Consider the following 15274-nt stretch of genomic DNA (forward strand, 5'->3'; position numbering starts at 1 on the left):
TGCTGCAAGGGCTGGAGCAGCTCTGCTCTGGAGACAGGCTGAGAGAGCTGGGCTGGTTCAGCCTGGAGAAGAGGCGGCTCTGGAAGACGTTAGAACAGCTTCGTGTCCAAAAAGGGGCTACAGGAAACCTGGAGAGGGGCTTTGGACAAGGGCCTGTAGGGACAGGACAAAGGGGAATGGCTTTAACCTGACAGAGGAGAGACTGAGATGAGCTCTTAGGCAGAAGTTCTTCCCTGTGAGGGTGCTGAGGCCCTGGCACAGGTTGCCCAGAGAAGCTGTGGCTGCCCCATTCCTGGCAGTGTTCAAGGCCAGGTTGGACGGGGCTTGGAGCAACCTGGTCTAGTGGAAGGTGTCCCTGACCGTGGCAGGGAGTTGGAACTGGATGAGCCTCAAAGTCCCTTCCTGAAGACGGGCTTGATATATGCACACTCCACAGGGAGTGTGTGAAGCTAGGAGCTCTTTTAGTTTCCACTGGTAGTGAGTCCAAGCCCAGGCTCAGCTGATTTACAGTATACATGTATCCATTTGTAATTCCAGTTTGTTCTTTCTGATGGAACTGGTGCTTCTCCCCCTGTCCTGCCCATTATTTATATTTTTATTGGCTCTGTTGGGTGACCACATTTCTGACTTTTGTTAATTTTCCTTTTAGTACATTCAACTGGACTGTCCCATTCTTGAGCTGGCTGGCAATTGTTGCCCTCTCCGTGTTTACCATAATCCTGTATTTCATTCCACTAAGATACATTGTCCTTGTCTGGGGTAAGTAAAGTCTCTTTTAACTGCCTGTGCCACTTAGAAAAAAATGTTTTTGAAGGGATGACTTATATTGTCAGTACTTTTCTGTATTTATGGTCTTGAAGCTGCCCCATGATGGAAACAGACAGGTTAGTTAAAAATGACAACTGCATAAAGATTTAGGCCCACCTGCAAAATGCATTTTTCTTGGCTGGCATTCTAGACTTCATCATACTATAAACATGTAGCCATGAGGATTCTTCATATATCAAAGTGTAGCTTTGTCTAGATATTACTCAGATTTATTTTCACCACTTATACACAGACAGAGGCATTTCAATCTATATGATGCATTTAGGACAATATGCCTTTTTTACTGCAGTACTTCGTCTTCTGAAACTGTATGTAAACATAGCAACAAGAAACCCGTGTAAAGGGTCACCTTTAGTCAGACAGAAAGGTATATGTGGTATTCGGTGTTGATAATGAACAGAAACTGGGGCGGGGGAGGGCGGGTGTGCGTGGGCAGCGGGGTGAAATCATGATTGATCCAAGCTCTCACTACTTGTCCTTATGTTTATTCTTTATAGTGATATTAAACAGCTACCATTACCACATCTGTCGTAAACAGTGCCCTAAGTTTTCATTTGTATATTTTGTATATACATTTGTATACTGTATATACATCTTACACTTATGCCCTTATTCCATAGTGCAGACCTGTGAAGGGCCCTGTCCTGTTAAATCTGGGGCTGGTTTTCTTTCTGAAGAAAAGGATAGCTATTATGCCTATGTGAAAAATTTCTGAAGAGACAACATAAAATCATTGAACTAACAGCAAAGAATGTAATTTTTATACATCAGTCAGTATTATTAATATTCTGAGTCCTCACAAATAATTGTAACAGAATATTCCAAATGGAGAAGAACCCATAAGGAATGTTTGAACAAAAGCATTTCTATGGAACTAAAAGAAGCAAATGTGTGGGCTTACTGCCTTTGCCTGTCTTGGAATTTCACTTATTCCTCACATACCCTGTATCACGTGGGTGCTACCTAGCACACACACACTATGGTAGGCCTCCTGTTACTGGAGTTTGAAGTACTTGGTCTATTATCCTTTTTGCTGGTGTTTTTTTGGGCAGATCTGGCATCTTGTACACTTGCTTTAATATATCCCCTTGATTTCATGCAAGAACCTGAGATTGTAATACCCACAAAACTTTAGTTAGCACTTTTTTATTAAAAACTCCTGACATGGACCTCTGTGATACCCCCAGAAGGATCACACTCCCCCACAAAAATTTTCTTTTTCAGGCAAGGAGGAACCTCAACTCCCAAACTGGAGTCCATGCTTCCCAAACCATGGATAGATAGCATAAGCACAAATTACTGTAAATGCACCATGTTCTCTTCCCCTCCCCATCTCTTTTCTTCCTGTCCCCAAGTTAACCTAGTCTATCTAGATACAACTTCAAGCACCTTTGTTCATAGAGTTTTCAGGTCCACATTTTCCTCCTGCATTTCAGTTTAGGCAGCTTCTTACTCAGCAAGCTTATAGGGATCCCTTCTATATTTTTTATATATTTCTCTTGCACCATGCCAGGAGACCAGACATGTACTGCATAGCTGCAGTGCCAGCAGCCCAGACCTCCCTGGGGTGAACCATGTTCACACAGAGCCATGTCATGCTGTGTGTAGCCTTAAGCAGCTGTCCCTTCAAAAAATGCATTCTAAACACATGCCTGCTTTCTCCATTATTGTGTATTTCTAGGCTCCCCTGTGTATATACATTTTTTCATACTTACTGCCCTTGGAAGAAAATTACCTTTGTTATCTGACTTTTGTTCACAGGAGAGTTTGAGCTGGTCTTTAGCAGCCTCACCCATTTCATTGTTTGGGAAGTCAGGGAGTTTTAAATGAAAATTCCTCCATGTTATGGCTGGTCTTTCTTATAGATGTCTTTCTTCTGTGCGTCCATAGGGACTGCCTCTTTCAGCCTGCCCTGGCAGGAATTTTTAGTTCTTTCCCTCCTGGCCATGCTTCTCGTTATGGAGACTACTAGTCCTTCAACAAATGGTGCATTAGCCACAGTAGAGCAGGAACCGCCTCTGCGCTGGGATCTCATTCACTGTAGTGGTGGTAAAACCACTGAGTTTACCTCTTGGTAAAACCTCCTGGTAACAGCTACAGCTGTTTACCTGGAAAAGACTCAAAAAAATTATTTTCATCAGAAAATTTCCACACTTTGGAAAAGACCTAATCTTCTTGTTGTATTTTACTTCTCTGGTAGCGTCGCATCTCATCTGGTCAATGCTTTTCTTTTCTGAGCCTTGATCATGATTTATTCATGCATTTACTTTCACAGCATGACTGGTGCTTTATCAGGTGTGACAAGGTGAGACCATATTACCCATAGGTGGTCCAGTGGCCACATGCAATAAACAGTGGGGCAGATCTTGAATTTCTCAGTCACTTGCTGATCCAAAGGACCCTCTTAAACAAGGTTTTCTAATCTCAGATATTCCTTCTCAACGCTTACTGTTCTGTCACGAGATAAAAAGATGGCAGCATCTCCTATCTATACAACAGAACTGAGAATTCATGAAGTGGGAGGCTGTGGGTGTTATCAAGACCGCAGCTTGTACTCTCCATCCCAAAGCTTTATGTCCTTGCTAAAGCTTTCCAAAAGGCCTTGGCACCGAAGACTTTGTGGAAGGTAAACTGTATTATCTTATCTCTGATACAGCCTGGATAAATTACACAGGATGGCACATCTTTAATGCTGCCCTGGCTTTCTTGACTCACACAAGAGTCTGCACAGTTTGTACCATTCCTGCCTGTGCTTCAAATGTGTGTGCGCAGAGCCCATGAGCAGTGTTCTCACATGAAAAGTGAACCTGATCCAGCATGTACTGATAAGAAAATTAGTTTAATTTAAAAACCTACTTTCTGCTAGTTTGGGGAGGATTTTCTTGGTGCTTCTGAGCAGTAATTTTCAATAGGCATTGTGAAACCATGACATCTGAGGAAGATACCACATCCCTTTTCTGCACTATTATCAGCTCATCTGTATTTGTCATTCCCGCACAGAGGCTTGTGTAAACTTATCCTAAAGCCTTCTCCTGATGCAGACTTTGCTGCTTCCTGTGAGCTTCACCATCCTTAGCATTAGAAAGATTTACTTGTGTCTGACCTGAATCTTCTGCCCTGCAGACAAGCTGTTAAACTCATTACTGCTCATCCTCTCTGCTACAGAAATGGAGTATGCTTTATTCCTCTCCTTTTTGCAACCTCCACATAACAACCACAGTTTCTTTTACTTAACAAAAGAAATATATATATTTGAAGAATTTGAAAATGTGCTTAAAACTTTTGCATTTTGAAGCAGAGGGAACCACAGCAGCAGATTACAACTTTTAGAGCCTGAGTTTACAGTTCATTCGTTCATTAATTCAGTGCTAATGTCAAACTTACTTTAAAATGGATCCTAAAATTTTTTGTAGAACTTTGCCAAGAAATATGTTGGTTTGTTTTTTTTTAATAGTGATGGTAACATTTGAATTTTCACTTTGTAGGTATCAACAAGTTTACAAAGAAGCTTCGAAGTCCATATGCAATTGATAACAATGAGCTACTTGACTTTCTATCCAGAGTTCCTTCAGATGTGCAAGTGGTGTGTATATTTTTAAAGTGTCCTGATGGCTGTTGATTTGATATATGGCATCATGATTTTCTGGTTTTTTTTAAACACATTTTAAAGCAGTTACTTTGATTCACTATCATATTCTTTAGCACAGTATTGCATTCTTTAGCAGAGAAATTGCATACTCAAGGTGGGGAGGGTGGACATTAAGGAGGTTGCTAGACCTTTTTCCAATGAGAAAGTTGCCACTACCTTAGTTCTGCCTTTGAGAATTCTTTGGAGCAATGAGTAAAAAGACAAGTAGATGGGTGACAGTAACAGGTGCTAGTTTGTATAAAGCAGCCTCCAGCCTTATGTGAAAACGGCTGGGATAAGGCTGAACATGAGCCAGCTTGTGACCAGACAGCCAAGGCGGCCAAGAGCATCCTGGCCTGTATCAGCACCAGTGTGGCCAGCAGGGCCAGGACAGTGATCATCTCCCTGTGCTGGGCACTGGTGAGGCCACACCTTGAAGCCTGTGTTCAGTTCTGGTCCCTCTCTACAAGAGAGACATTGAGGTGCTGGAGCAGATCTAGAGAAGGGCAACACAGCTGGTGAAGGGCCTGGAGCACAAGTGTGATGAGGAACGGCTGCGGGAACTGAGGGGTTTAGTCTGTAGAAGAGAAGGCTTAGGGGGTACCTTATCACTTTCTACAACCGTGTGAAAGGATGATGTAGCCAGCAGGTGGCTGATCTCTTCTCACAAGGAACAAGTGACAGGACCAGAGGAAATGCCTCAAGCTGCACCAGGGGAGGTTTAGACTCAAGATTAGGAAAAACTTCTCCAAAAGGGTAGTGAGGCATTGGAATAGTCTGCCCACAGCAGAGGTAGAGTCACAATGCCTAGGGATATTTAAAAGACATGTAGATGTGGCACTTGGGGGCATAGTTTAGTGGTGGCCTTGGCAGTACTGAGTTAACAGTTAGATTGATGATCTTAAAGGTCCTTTCCAACCTAGCTGATTCTGTGATACCATGATTCTAAGGTTTTGTGTAGGAAACCTACAGTAGCCTTTCAATACCTTATGAGGGGCAACAAGAAGGCTGGAGAGGAGATTTTGATAAGGGCCTGTAGGGACAGGACAGTCACTGGCAGTATTCAAGGCCAGGTTGGACAGGGTTTGGGGCAACCTGGTCTAGCGCAAGGTGTCTTTGCCCATGTCAGGGTTTTGGAACTGGATGAGGGATTAAGGTCCCTTCCAAGCCAAACCATTCTCTGATTCTGTATTACCTGACACCTCACCTTCAGTGAGTTTTTAAGACGCTGTCATTTGTTTACAGATACTTGATATGTCATCTCTAAAGTCTACCTGCTGACATGAGTCTTTACATATGCATGGAGAATAGGTCTGAAAGTAATTGCTTATGCCCAAATGGAAATTAGGCTGGGGATTTTAAAATATGGAGAAAACCACACAATTATTAAAAAGTTGGGTTTAAAAAATAAAACAGGAAGATCAAATGGCAAAAGAAGGTGCACCGACACAGAGTCAGTGGTGGGTGGCTTTGTCTTGCGGCAGCACTGTGAGAGCATTTCAGCCTTCACTTTCCTAGGGTGAAAGTTTTTGATGTGGCCACAGTTCAGCCGTGCACATAAACTCCTTTAAAAATAAGCTGGTTGTAAATTATAAGCTTTTGTAATGCATTACACAATCTCTTGAGGAGGTGCAACCATTAAGATAATGTCAGGCACATAAATCACCTCCAGTATCACAAGGATTATATACTTTCTACATTTCTAGGTAGAGGTTTCAGTTTAGAGCTGATATATAAATAGGAGGTATGGTTGCACATACACCTCTGAATTTCATCCCCTCTGTGACTGGCCTTTGAAAATAAGCAAGTTTTTAAGAAACATTACAAAGGCTATTCATCCTATTCCTTAAAGAGAATAATGTTTATTCTCTATTAAAGCTTATGGAAAAAACAAAAGGTGTAGCCTTCTTAAACTTTACTTCAGCACACAGTGTTACTTCCTGGCAGGATTTTCCTAATGCTGTCTTTCCTTCTTACTCCAGATCTATCACTCTGTTGCTGTGGAATCACAGCTACAGATCCCGTTTAGTTTGCAGGGGGATAGTTTTCTTTTTCTTTCAAAAAATAGAGATCTTTCTTTTTCTAGCATGTGCCACCTGACTAGTTTCTTTCTGAACATTGTGTTTAAACAGGTGCAGTACCATGAATTGAAACAGGATCCCAGTCACAGCCCGAGCAAGAGGAAGAAAAACAACCCTGGCTAGCCAACTCAACGTGTTGAAGGGACAAGCACCTGCTGGGGGAAGATAAAAGAAAAAGCCTACAGCCTAAGCAGTGTTTCCTTTCTCTCTTGAGCTTTTTATTAATTTTTCTTTTTACCTAATGGGGAGATTTTGTAAATATTATAAAAAGGCATTTCTCATTGAAGATACATTTCACACTGTAAAGACATTTGTCAAAGGTTTGAAGTAGGGTTTCTGCTTTTGAAAGCCTTATTAATTAGGTGCAGCATAACACATTAAAGGAATCAGTCTAAAATGGTAAATACGCACAGCTACTTGGTGGTCAAAGGTACCTGAAATAGTCAAATCATGCTGACTAAATCTGCAAAAGGTGTACATTTAAATCTGACTCAAAAAATTCAGTCAGATTGTATTTGTGAACATTAATATGTTTATCCAGTAAGCCACCATTACGATTTTCTATGTTTTATATGTTTCAACGGAAATACAATGTAGTGAACCCTACTGCACTTAAGTTTTAGCAGATTTTTTTGAACTCCAGACCCTATGTTCACTCCTGGTGAAATGTTTTCCTGTGGAGGAGGGCTGCTTATAAGGTAATGAGAAATACCAAGTGCAAATCTCTTTCTGGAGCTCCCAAAAGTAGTTCCTGATGTATTTATCATTCCATTGTAAGATCTAAAAATCTCTGTCTCTCTCAAAATACTGCCAGGTTTGTAACTGATTGCCTATCTGATTTTTCTATATGTACCGGTAGTCTTCATTTGTACTACATAGTTTAGTGAATAAAGTTCATAATTTTGTTGTAATGGAAGTACTATCAAGCTAACTCCATATTGCTTTGGTGTCATGCTATGAACACCTTCTGTGCACATAACTATTTTAATATGGAATCTTGCAGAAAATGTTTTTGCTTTCAGATCACGAGATCATATCAATATGCTTTATGATATAGCACATTACCTGTTACCAATGTGAAATATAGTGTAGAGGAAAAAATGCAGTTGTGATAAAACTGATATACTGGTTTTATTTCCTTAGCTAATAATGTAGTCAGTTCATCTGATACTGTTGTGCCCTACTGCATGGAAACTGCATTATTTTATAAATTACGTGGAACATAGATGGGAAAGTTTACATTTCAAATGTCTTAGCGGCCACTACATAACGAGTACTTGGGGATATATTCTGGTAGCTGCATGTAGACTTCCATGCTCAGCTCCCCATGTAGTGAGCAGAGACTTCATTCCTAAGGGACTACCTGTGCACAGCTCTTAGCCATAGCTCCCGGCGACATGAAAGGGGATTTTTGCCCAGGGGAGAATGGCAGGACTGCATCCTCGAGGGGAGCTGTTCCTGTGGTCCTGTTTGGGTTACCTCTTGCTGGTTACAATTGCTGATAAAGTTATATTGCACTACTCTAACAATACTTTTTGAAAAGACTATTTAGAAATACTTTGCAAGCAAATGTGTATATATTTGTGTAAAGAATTGTATGTTAGCTTCATTGCCCATGAAAGGTCGTCCTGGATTTGTTTATTTTACAGATATGATGATAGCTGGTTTCTGATGTGACAGTTATTTTGATCCTTCTGTTTCTATCTTTGAGAAAATGCCAATCAAATAGCTGTTTTGCAGAAAGTCTTGGACCTAAATATGCTCTTGCTGCACCATGACTTTAAAAGAATTTTCTTGTGAAGCTTGTGTAACCTTCTTTTCGTTGTATGCTGCCTGAAGAGCAGCATACAATTGATAAAGTCAGAATCACTGATGAGCCTATTTTGTTTTTTAAAAAGCCAGACTTTTGTCTTGACAATGTGCAAATGTTTGTTGCCAGTTGTCAGTTTTGCAGAGTTATTTGATACACTGTAAGCCTTGTACCTTCTTAATGTTGCCCATCGGTCTGTGTGCGATTCCCTGTTGTGTTTCTTTTTCTGTACTCAATTTAAAATGTCTACTTTGGTGGTAAAGTCTGAGTTAGTTACACGCATCTACTGCATTAAACACATTTTATGCATCTCTCTACTAGCTATTTTAGGAAGCCTCTTTCTTTGAAGCCCTATGCTGTTTTCCATGAGTGGTGCAAAGGACAAGCAAATGAAAACATTGTATATCTCTGTGTGGTATTTCAGTATTACAAGCCCCAAAACATAGAAGTGGATGGGTCAAGGGGAGAAAAAGACTTGTTTGTGGAAAACTGGTGAACTACTTCTAATGCCTTAGTAACTCAAAATTGATATCACTGAAAATACAATGCAGGTCCAAGAATGCATTTTGGTTAAATGAAACTCTCCTGCTACAACAGGACATTTTAAAATCACATTTTAAAACAATTTTTCAGTGAATCCACTTTTGCTATTTGCAGTTTGTCTATTCTGCTTTGTGTGGGAGGCCTCTGGAGAGAATCAGTCCTGCCTTATGCTGTGAATATTTCAAGATTTCATTCCATTTCCAGATTTGTTCTGAAGTCAATTTCTAACCTGCTAGATTTACTGAGTCTTATTCCTAAGCAACTTCTCTGTTCATGAACAATCAGAAAAGAATAATGCACCTCATGATCATGAAACTTTATCTGCTCTCAGAAAATAACATTTAACAACTTCATTTGAGTCCACTGAAAATTAGTAACTTAATTGGGGTCCACACTTAAAACAGGTGTAAGAGCTCTGGGGATCTACTGAGGCTAATTGTCTGAGAGGTTCTAGTCACTGATTCTGATGATAACTTACAGTACAGAGCTTGTTCACCCTGATTTTATAGTTGTTTCTTTTTGTAGTAAGGAACAACTCAGTGGTTTTCATCTTAGTAATGAGCGTTAACTTGAAGAGCTACTGTAACTTAGCATTTTAAACCTAAGTGGAATAAACACTCCTATTTTTTATTGCAATTAAGACAACAGTGGAATAATGAGAAAGTAATTAAGCAGGCTGCATACAATATATCTGGCAATATCTACCAACAAGAGGAAGAGCTGCTGGACCTGCCACCAAATGAACTACATGATGCTGAAGTATTTCATTGTAGGATAGTGCATGAGCACAAAGCAAAGGAGAGATAGGAATAGTTATTTCTGTCATCAGCACTAGATCACATACCTGCCACACAAAACGTAATAAAACCTTTGCAGCTCTGTGCCCATCAGCCAGGGATCCCTGCCTCATGGGAGAAGGGCAGCTTCCACCTGTGCCTGCTCTCCCTCAGCTGCCAGAGCCTATTTTGACAGTTAGGCACAAACTTCTTTCTGAGCGTGCTTCTCCTTTGAGGGCAAACTTCTTCCTCCCAGCTGGGCTAATTTCCAGATGCTGTGCGGCAGCTTTTATAGACGACAGCTCATCTCCCCACTCCCCCACCAAAACCGGTACTGCAAATTTTCAATAAATAACTCCTCCTCCAGAATATTTCTGAAATCTCACAAATATTAAAAACCAAACCATTTTATAGCAAGCACAATTTCAATTATAGCTATTTTTTAGTGTAAACACCAGATTTCCATTACTTTCTTCCTAGTTAAGGTATAGCATAAAAAGAAGCATAAATTCTGACTCTTAAAGTGGAAACTACTCCAGATGAAGTGCAAACCTCAGACGTGAACCTAGAAAAATGTGAAGGCTTTAACAAAGTATACTGTTCTCTACTCTGTCACTTAGGGAAGTGGGTGAAATCCAGCTGGTTGAAAGCTTCATGCAGTTGGTGAATCAGATATGGGGAAGCAAAAGTAATGAGGGTGAGGGACAGCCTAGGGAAGGGCTTGTAGACAGAAACATTCACAAGGGCTCACCTCTAGGCAGTGATCTCCGCCTGCACCTGGTGGAGAAAGAACCTGTGTAGGTGTCCTAAATCACCTTGGCCTTTGTTGTGAATAATACATCCCTTCCATCAAAAGCAGCCTTTTTCTCTCAGGAAAGAAAGTACTGCAGCTGCTGCCAGACATGGAAGATGTGAGCAAGTATAGGTCAGGTCCTCAGATCAGGAGGCTGGATGCTGCAAAAGGGTTCTTTCACGCCATACTTAACCAAGAGAAGGCATGTTTCTCATACACTAAGGATTTTAGATATTAATTTAAAAAAAAATCCATAAGATATCATATGGCAAAATATAAAATAAATCTTAGCTGTGCATTGCACAGAATGCTGTATTTCTGGATGATGTCTTCTTTATGCTCAAAGTCAGATTTAGCCTATTTCAGAGAGGACGAATTCCGCATCAATGAATCTTGAGGGTCAAACTTGAATTTCTTGAAGTTTAGAATTGAGTTCTTTTAACAAATGGACAAAAAAAAAAGTATAATCATGTTTTTCTCCTCATCAGCCTTAGTACTGAGTTAAATTTAAATGTCAAAACCTTTTTTTATGGTTCAGGTTGCACAATAGAAACCTGAAACCCTTAGTTATGAGTCACTGGTAATAAGTATTTTCCCATTATAATATAATCAAAAGAAGCTCAAAACTTCTCACTCAACTTTTAGTTAAATTACAGCAAGTGATTAAAGCCTACAATGTTGATCACTGATATATATTTTAATTAAAGAGCTCTGATGAATAATTTCTCGAGAAGTCTAGTTAGTATTGCCTTACATGAAGACACATTCCTAGAAGTCTACATTTTGCATAGTTGTACATGCTTTTTTTTTTTAGGCATGTCACGAAAAAAACCAAAGCCTTTTACAGCTACAACTGATGAAGAAAGATCCCCAGTCAAAAGCAGTATAAGAAAAATCAAACAGCCTGAATGAGGATGCAAAACTGTGGTCAAATCTGTATGGAGCACTAAGTATTGGACAGTTGCATGGAAGAAAACAAGAGCTGCAACTTCAGATCTTCCCATCATTTCTTAGTGTATGCCATTGTAATTGCCACAAGAACCACACCTTTGAAATGCAAATGCATATACCAACCAATTACCTTGTTGTATCATGCCATTCCTAGATATTATTGGAAGAAAGCAGGAAAATGGTTCAACTAATCTGTAGCACTGCTAGTTTAGCAGAGCAGGAATGCTTTCCAGCAGAAGCTCCTTGGTTGACATTGACCTATTTTATGATGTGAACTGCAGCTCCCATGGGCTGCTCTGAGTCTTTACCACCGTCTCACTGAAAGGTAACTGAAAAAGGGCTTTTTGCTGAATGGAGTGCTGGGAAAGCTCTTTTCCAGTGATGTTTTTACCACGTTATAGGACTGGCCTCAGTAACTCATGGTGTGACACACTGACCATTTCTTTCATTTGCAAAAATTTACATCTCAAAAACCAGCCTTCTTGGTGCACGTCTATCCTTGAGTTATGATATGCAGGAAGATTTTTCACTGCCTTCTGAACAAATATGGTAACAAAAGTGCAAAATCTTTTCTTTCCCTGCAGGGATGCTAGCCCTGGGACATGTAGCAAGCTTGATAAGCAGTTGCACTCATATTGGGAGGAGCTGTTCCTCATAGGCACAAAATAATGGCTTGATCAGAAGAAATGGGCTTGGGGACTAAAGCAGTTTATTCCCTCAGCTACCGTTCTGCTCCTCAGGCTGAGGATCCCTGAACACATCTGTCGGGGAAGGGGGAGGAGAAATGGGAAGGGATTGGGTTGCTTAAATAAAAAATTTACTCATAAATTAAACTACCAATTCTTACAGGATTATTTATTTATTTATTTGACTGGGTTTTATTTAAATGAGAGAAGTCCTTCTGCACTACATTTCTAGAGGTAGATGTCTTACTTAGAAGAAAGTTCAGTCAGCGCAGCTTGCTGAGGCAGCATACAGTTTTGGGAAGACTGGGTGGCATCTTGGTAAAGAGCTGGGGGAGAATTTCAATGGATTATGAGACTGAAACTAGCCTGCTTGTATTTTCCCTTAACAATATAAACAGGTCCTTTTCCCTGGCATACTAATGGAGATCCACAGCTGAAAACTATAGTTACATCTACAGGCTTCTTTCCAGATACAGCCCCATTTCCTATCTCTTCTCAGCATCAGAGATTGCGCTTCCTTTTTTTCCACCTTGCCATGCAGTTCCTAGTGATTAAACTGAAGGATACAGCATCATATCTCTTCTTCATTTCCTAGTCACCCCTGATACATGCAATTAAGCCTTACTGTGAAATCTCACTGTTTGCCATGTCATGCTCTCCCACTTCTTCCTCATTGTTTTTTGTTGGCTTCTTTCCCTTATCCACAATTTCTGTTCGGCTTATTCCTCTTCTTTTGGACCTAAGTCCTTGGCAATATGGTCACAGAGCTTCAGCTACTTGCTTTGCATTAGCACTTCAGGCTTTCCTTATGTATCTGTCTCCTGCCTCTGAAGTTCAATGTTTGTTTGGTTTCTCATCATTGCATTAAACAGAATCATTCCTGTATTTCAACAGTGTTGCTCCTCTTGAGCCTGCAGTGACTCCCATCTAGACCACCCTCCTTTTGATACTCTACACCCAGACTTTGTTGACTCCCTGCTCCCTGGTTGTGACATATTTTGAAACCATTCCCCATGAAAGTCAGTGCAGAAAAGAAGAATACAGGAAACGAAAATCCAGGTTTAAAGGAAGAAAATATGTCCTGGAAGATGTGTAACTAACTGTTCCTGCAATATACGTGCATCTTGTTTCTGAAGGATCTGAGCTTAATGTTCTGCTCCACTCCACTTAAAGGATTTGGACCTCTGTGTCACTTGCATCAAATCATAATGAGCATTCATTTTCAAAAACCAACAACAAAAAAAGTAGCATAAAGCCATGCCAAAGCAGAAAACCTGTACTTTAAACATAATCTCCTTTAAATATATGGGGGGGGGGGGGGGGGGGGGGGTGTGTGTTTAAAACTGGCAATTGCATCAACTACATATTGTTTGGCGTGAAGGAAGATTTCTCTAATGAATTCTCCATCACTGTTCAATTTGCTGTTCTTTGTTAAAACCTACGATTCATAATTAAATATAGGACTATGATTTTTGCAGGTTGGCTTCCTTCTTTTCAGGGTAACACAGAAGCTGCACTTGGACCAGACATTTTCAGAACTAAAGGTGCTATTTTAAAAAGTAATGATTTTTTGAAGTAGTTGACACACTTGGTGTTGAAGCTGTCAAATGTCAGGAATTTTAAAGCCAGGGTTTCTGTTTATCTTTTGATTTAAGTTGTGATAAAGCAAAGGGAGAGGTGCAGAGAGGATCCATTGTCACACAGTGTGCCTGCTTTCAGAGGTAGGAAATTAGCCTTGCATATTATTGAAGATAGAGAGAGTGGTGCAGTTGATGTGTGCTGTCCCAGAGCTGCAGACACTGCATGGCTGAGAGTAACCAACACGAGACAATCGGGGTTGTAACAACGGAGGCATGAGATGCACTGTTACCTTTCTGTGAAGAGCTCTATACAGCATCTGTTCCATCTCAAAAAGATGCATAAGTTCATTCTTTTGTGAGTGCAAATTTAAATGACCAATTTACAACAGGAAAATGGTCATGGTGCAAGGGAAGCAGGAACACTCAGTCTTAATTTTTAGTTTCTTGGGCTTTCTCCATCTCAACCCTTTTTCTTCTTTCAATACACAGTTAAGTAGATGTGACATACACCACTGCAGCTATTTCAGAAGTTCTGAACTTTTAGAAACACAAGTTACTATATTGATACTTCAGTTCGTCTGCACATCCTTAAAGAGTGCACATCCAACGCTGGTGCTGAAAAGTAGTCAGTTCTCTTACATTACTCATGCATGCAACAAGGAAAGGCCACATGCATCTCAAAATCTCTCATCGAGTAACAGTGATGAGAAACACATGCGAATTCTGATGTTATTTTGAAAAAGGCGGCGTAAAAATAATTTTTCACTCCCCATATTCAGTAGCAAAATGCAGTTGACAGCTTGTCTCTTAATTTCAGCCCACTACCAGGGACAGACATTTAGCCGTGGAGTGAATAGAACAACTACAGCCTTCAACCATATGTAGACTCCATATAAGACTCTGCTATTAAATGAGGAAATAAATTATCAGTCTTGACCCAGAATCAGCCTACTTAATCCAGAGGACACAGATAAATTTAAGAGGTGCACAAGTAGTATTTTAAGGCTTGTGGCACAGTCACATACAACATTCTTGTGAATTTGGAGAGATACGGGTTTTATGTATAGATACTTGATGGATAAGGAATTGGCTCGATAGCTACACCCAAAGAGTTGCAGTCAACAGCTCAATGTCCAAATTGAGATCAGTAACAACTGGCGTCCTTCAAGGGTCCATCCTGGGACCAGTACTATTTAGTATCTTCATCAATGACATTGAGGGATTGAGTGCACCCTCAGAAAGTCTTCAGATTACACCAGGCTGCGTGATCTGGTTGACATGCCTGTAGGATGGGATGTTACCCAGCAAGACCTTGACATGCTTGAGTGGTGGGTCCGTGCAAACCTCGTGGAGCTCAGTAAGGCCAAATGCAAGGTCCTGAACTTGGATTGGGGCAATCCCAACCACAGCTACAGGCTGGGGGAGACTGAATTGGAAGTAGCCCTGAGGAGAAGGACTTGGAGGTGTTGGTTGATGAGAAGCTCCCCATGACCCAGCTTCAGTGTGAGCTTGAGCCCAGAACCCCGCCTTGTGCTGGGCTGCATCCCCAGAGGATGAGCAGCAGGTCAAGGGAGGGGATTCTGTCCCTCTACTGAGCT

General features: G+C 40.7%; 1 protein-coding gene across 1 annotated transcript in view; it reads left to right on the forward strand.

The window, feature by feature from the left end:
• Window positions 1-8664, forward strand: part of MCTP1 (multiple C2 and transmembrane domain containing 1) — a 259309-nt gene extending 250645 nt beyond the window's left edge. The window contains exons 19-21 of the mRNA XM_061479092.1: window positions 650-759; window positions 4314-4411; window positions 6589-8664. Coding sequence (XP_061335076.1) covers window positions 650-759; window positions 4314-4411; window positions 6589-6660 — 280 coding nt within the window. The 3' untranslated portion in view covers window positions 6661-8664. The remainder of the gene's footprint in view (window positions 1-649; window positions 760-4313; window positions 4412-6588) is intronic.
• Window positions 8665-15274: the final 6610 nt, after the last annotated feature.

This window comes from Pezoporus flaviventris, unplaced genomic scaffold (genome assembly GCF_033815535.1).
Source record: "Pezoporus flaviventris isolate CSIRO_AGI_PZ_B2104156 unplaced genomic scaffold, CSIRO_AGI_Pfla_v1 ptg000141l, whole genome shotgun sequence".
Lineage (NCBI taxonomy): Eukaryota > Metazoa > Chordata > Aves > Psittaciformes > Psittacidae > Pezoporus > Pezoporus flaviventris.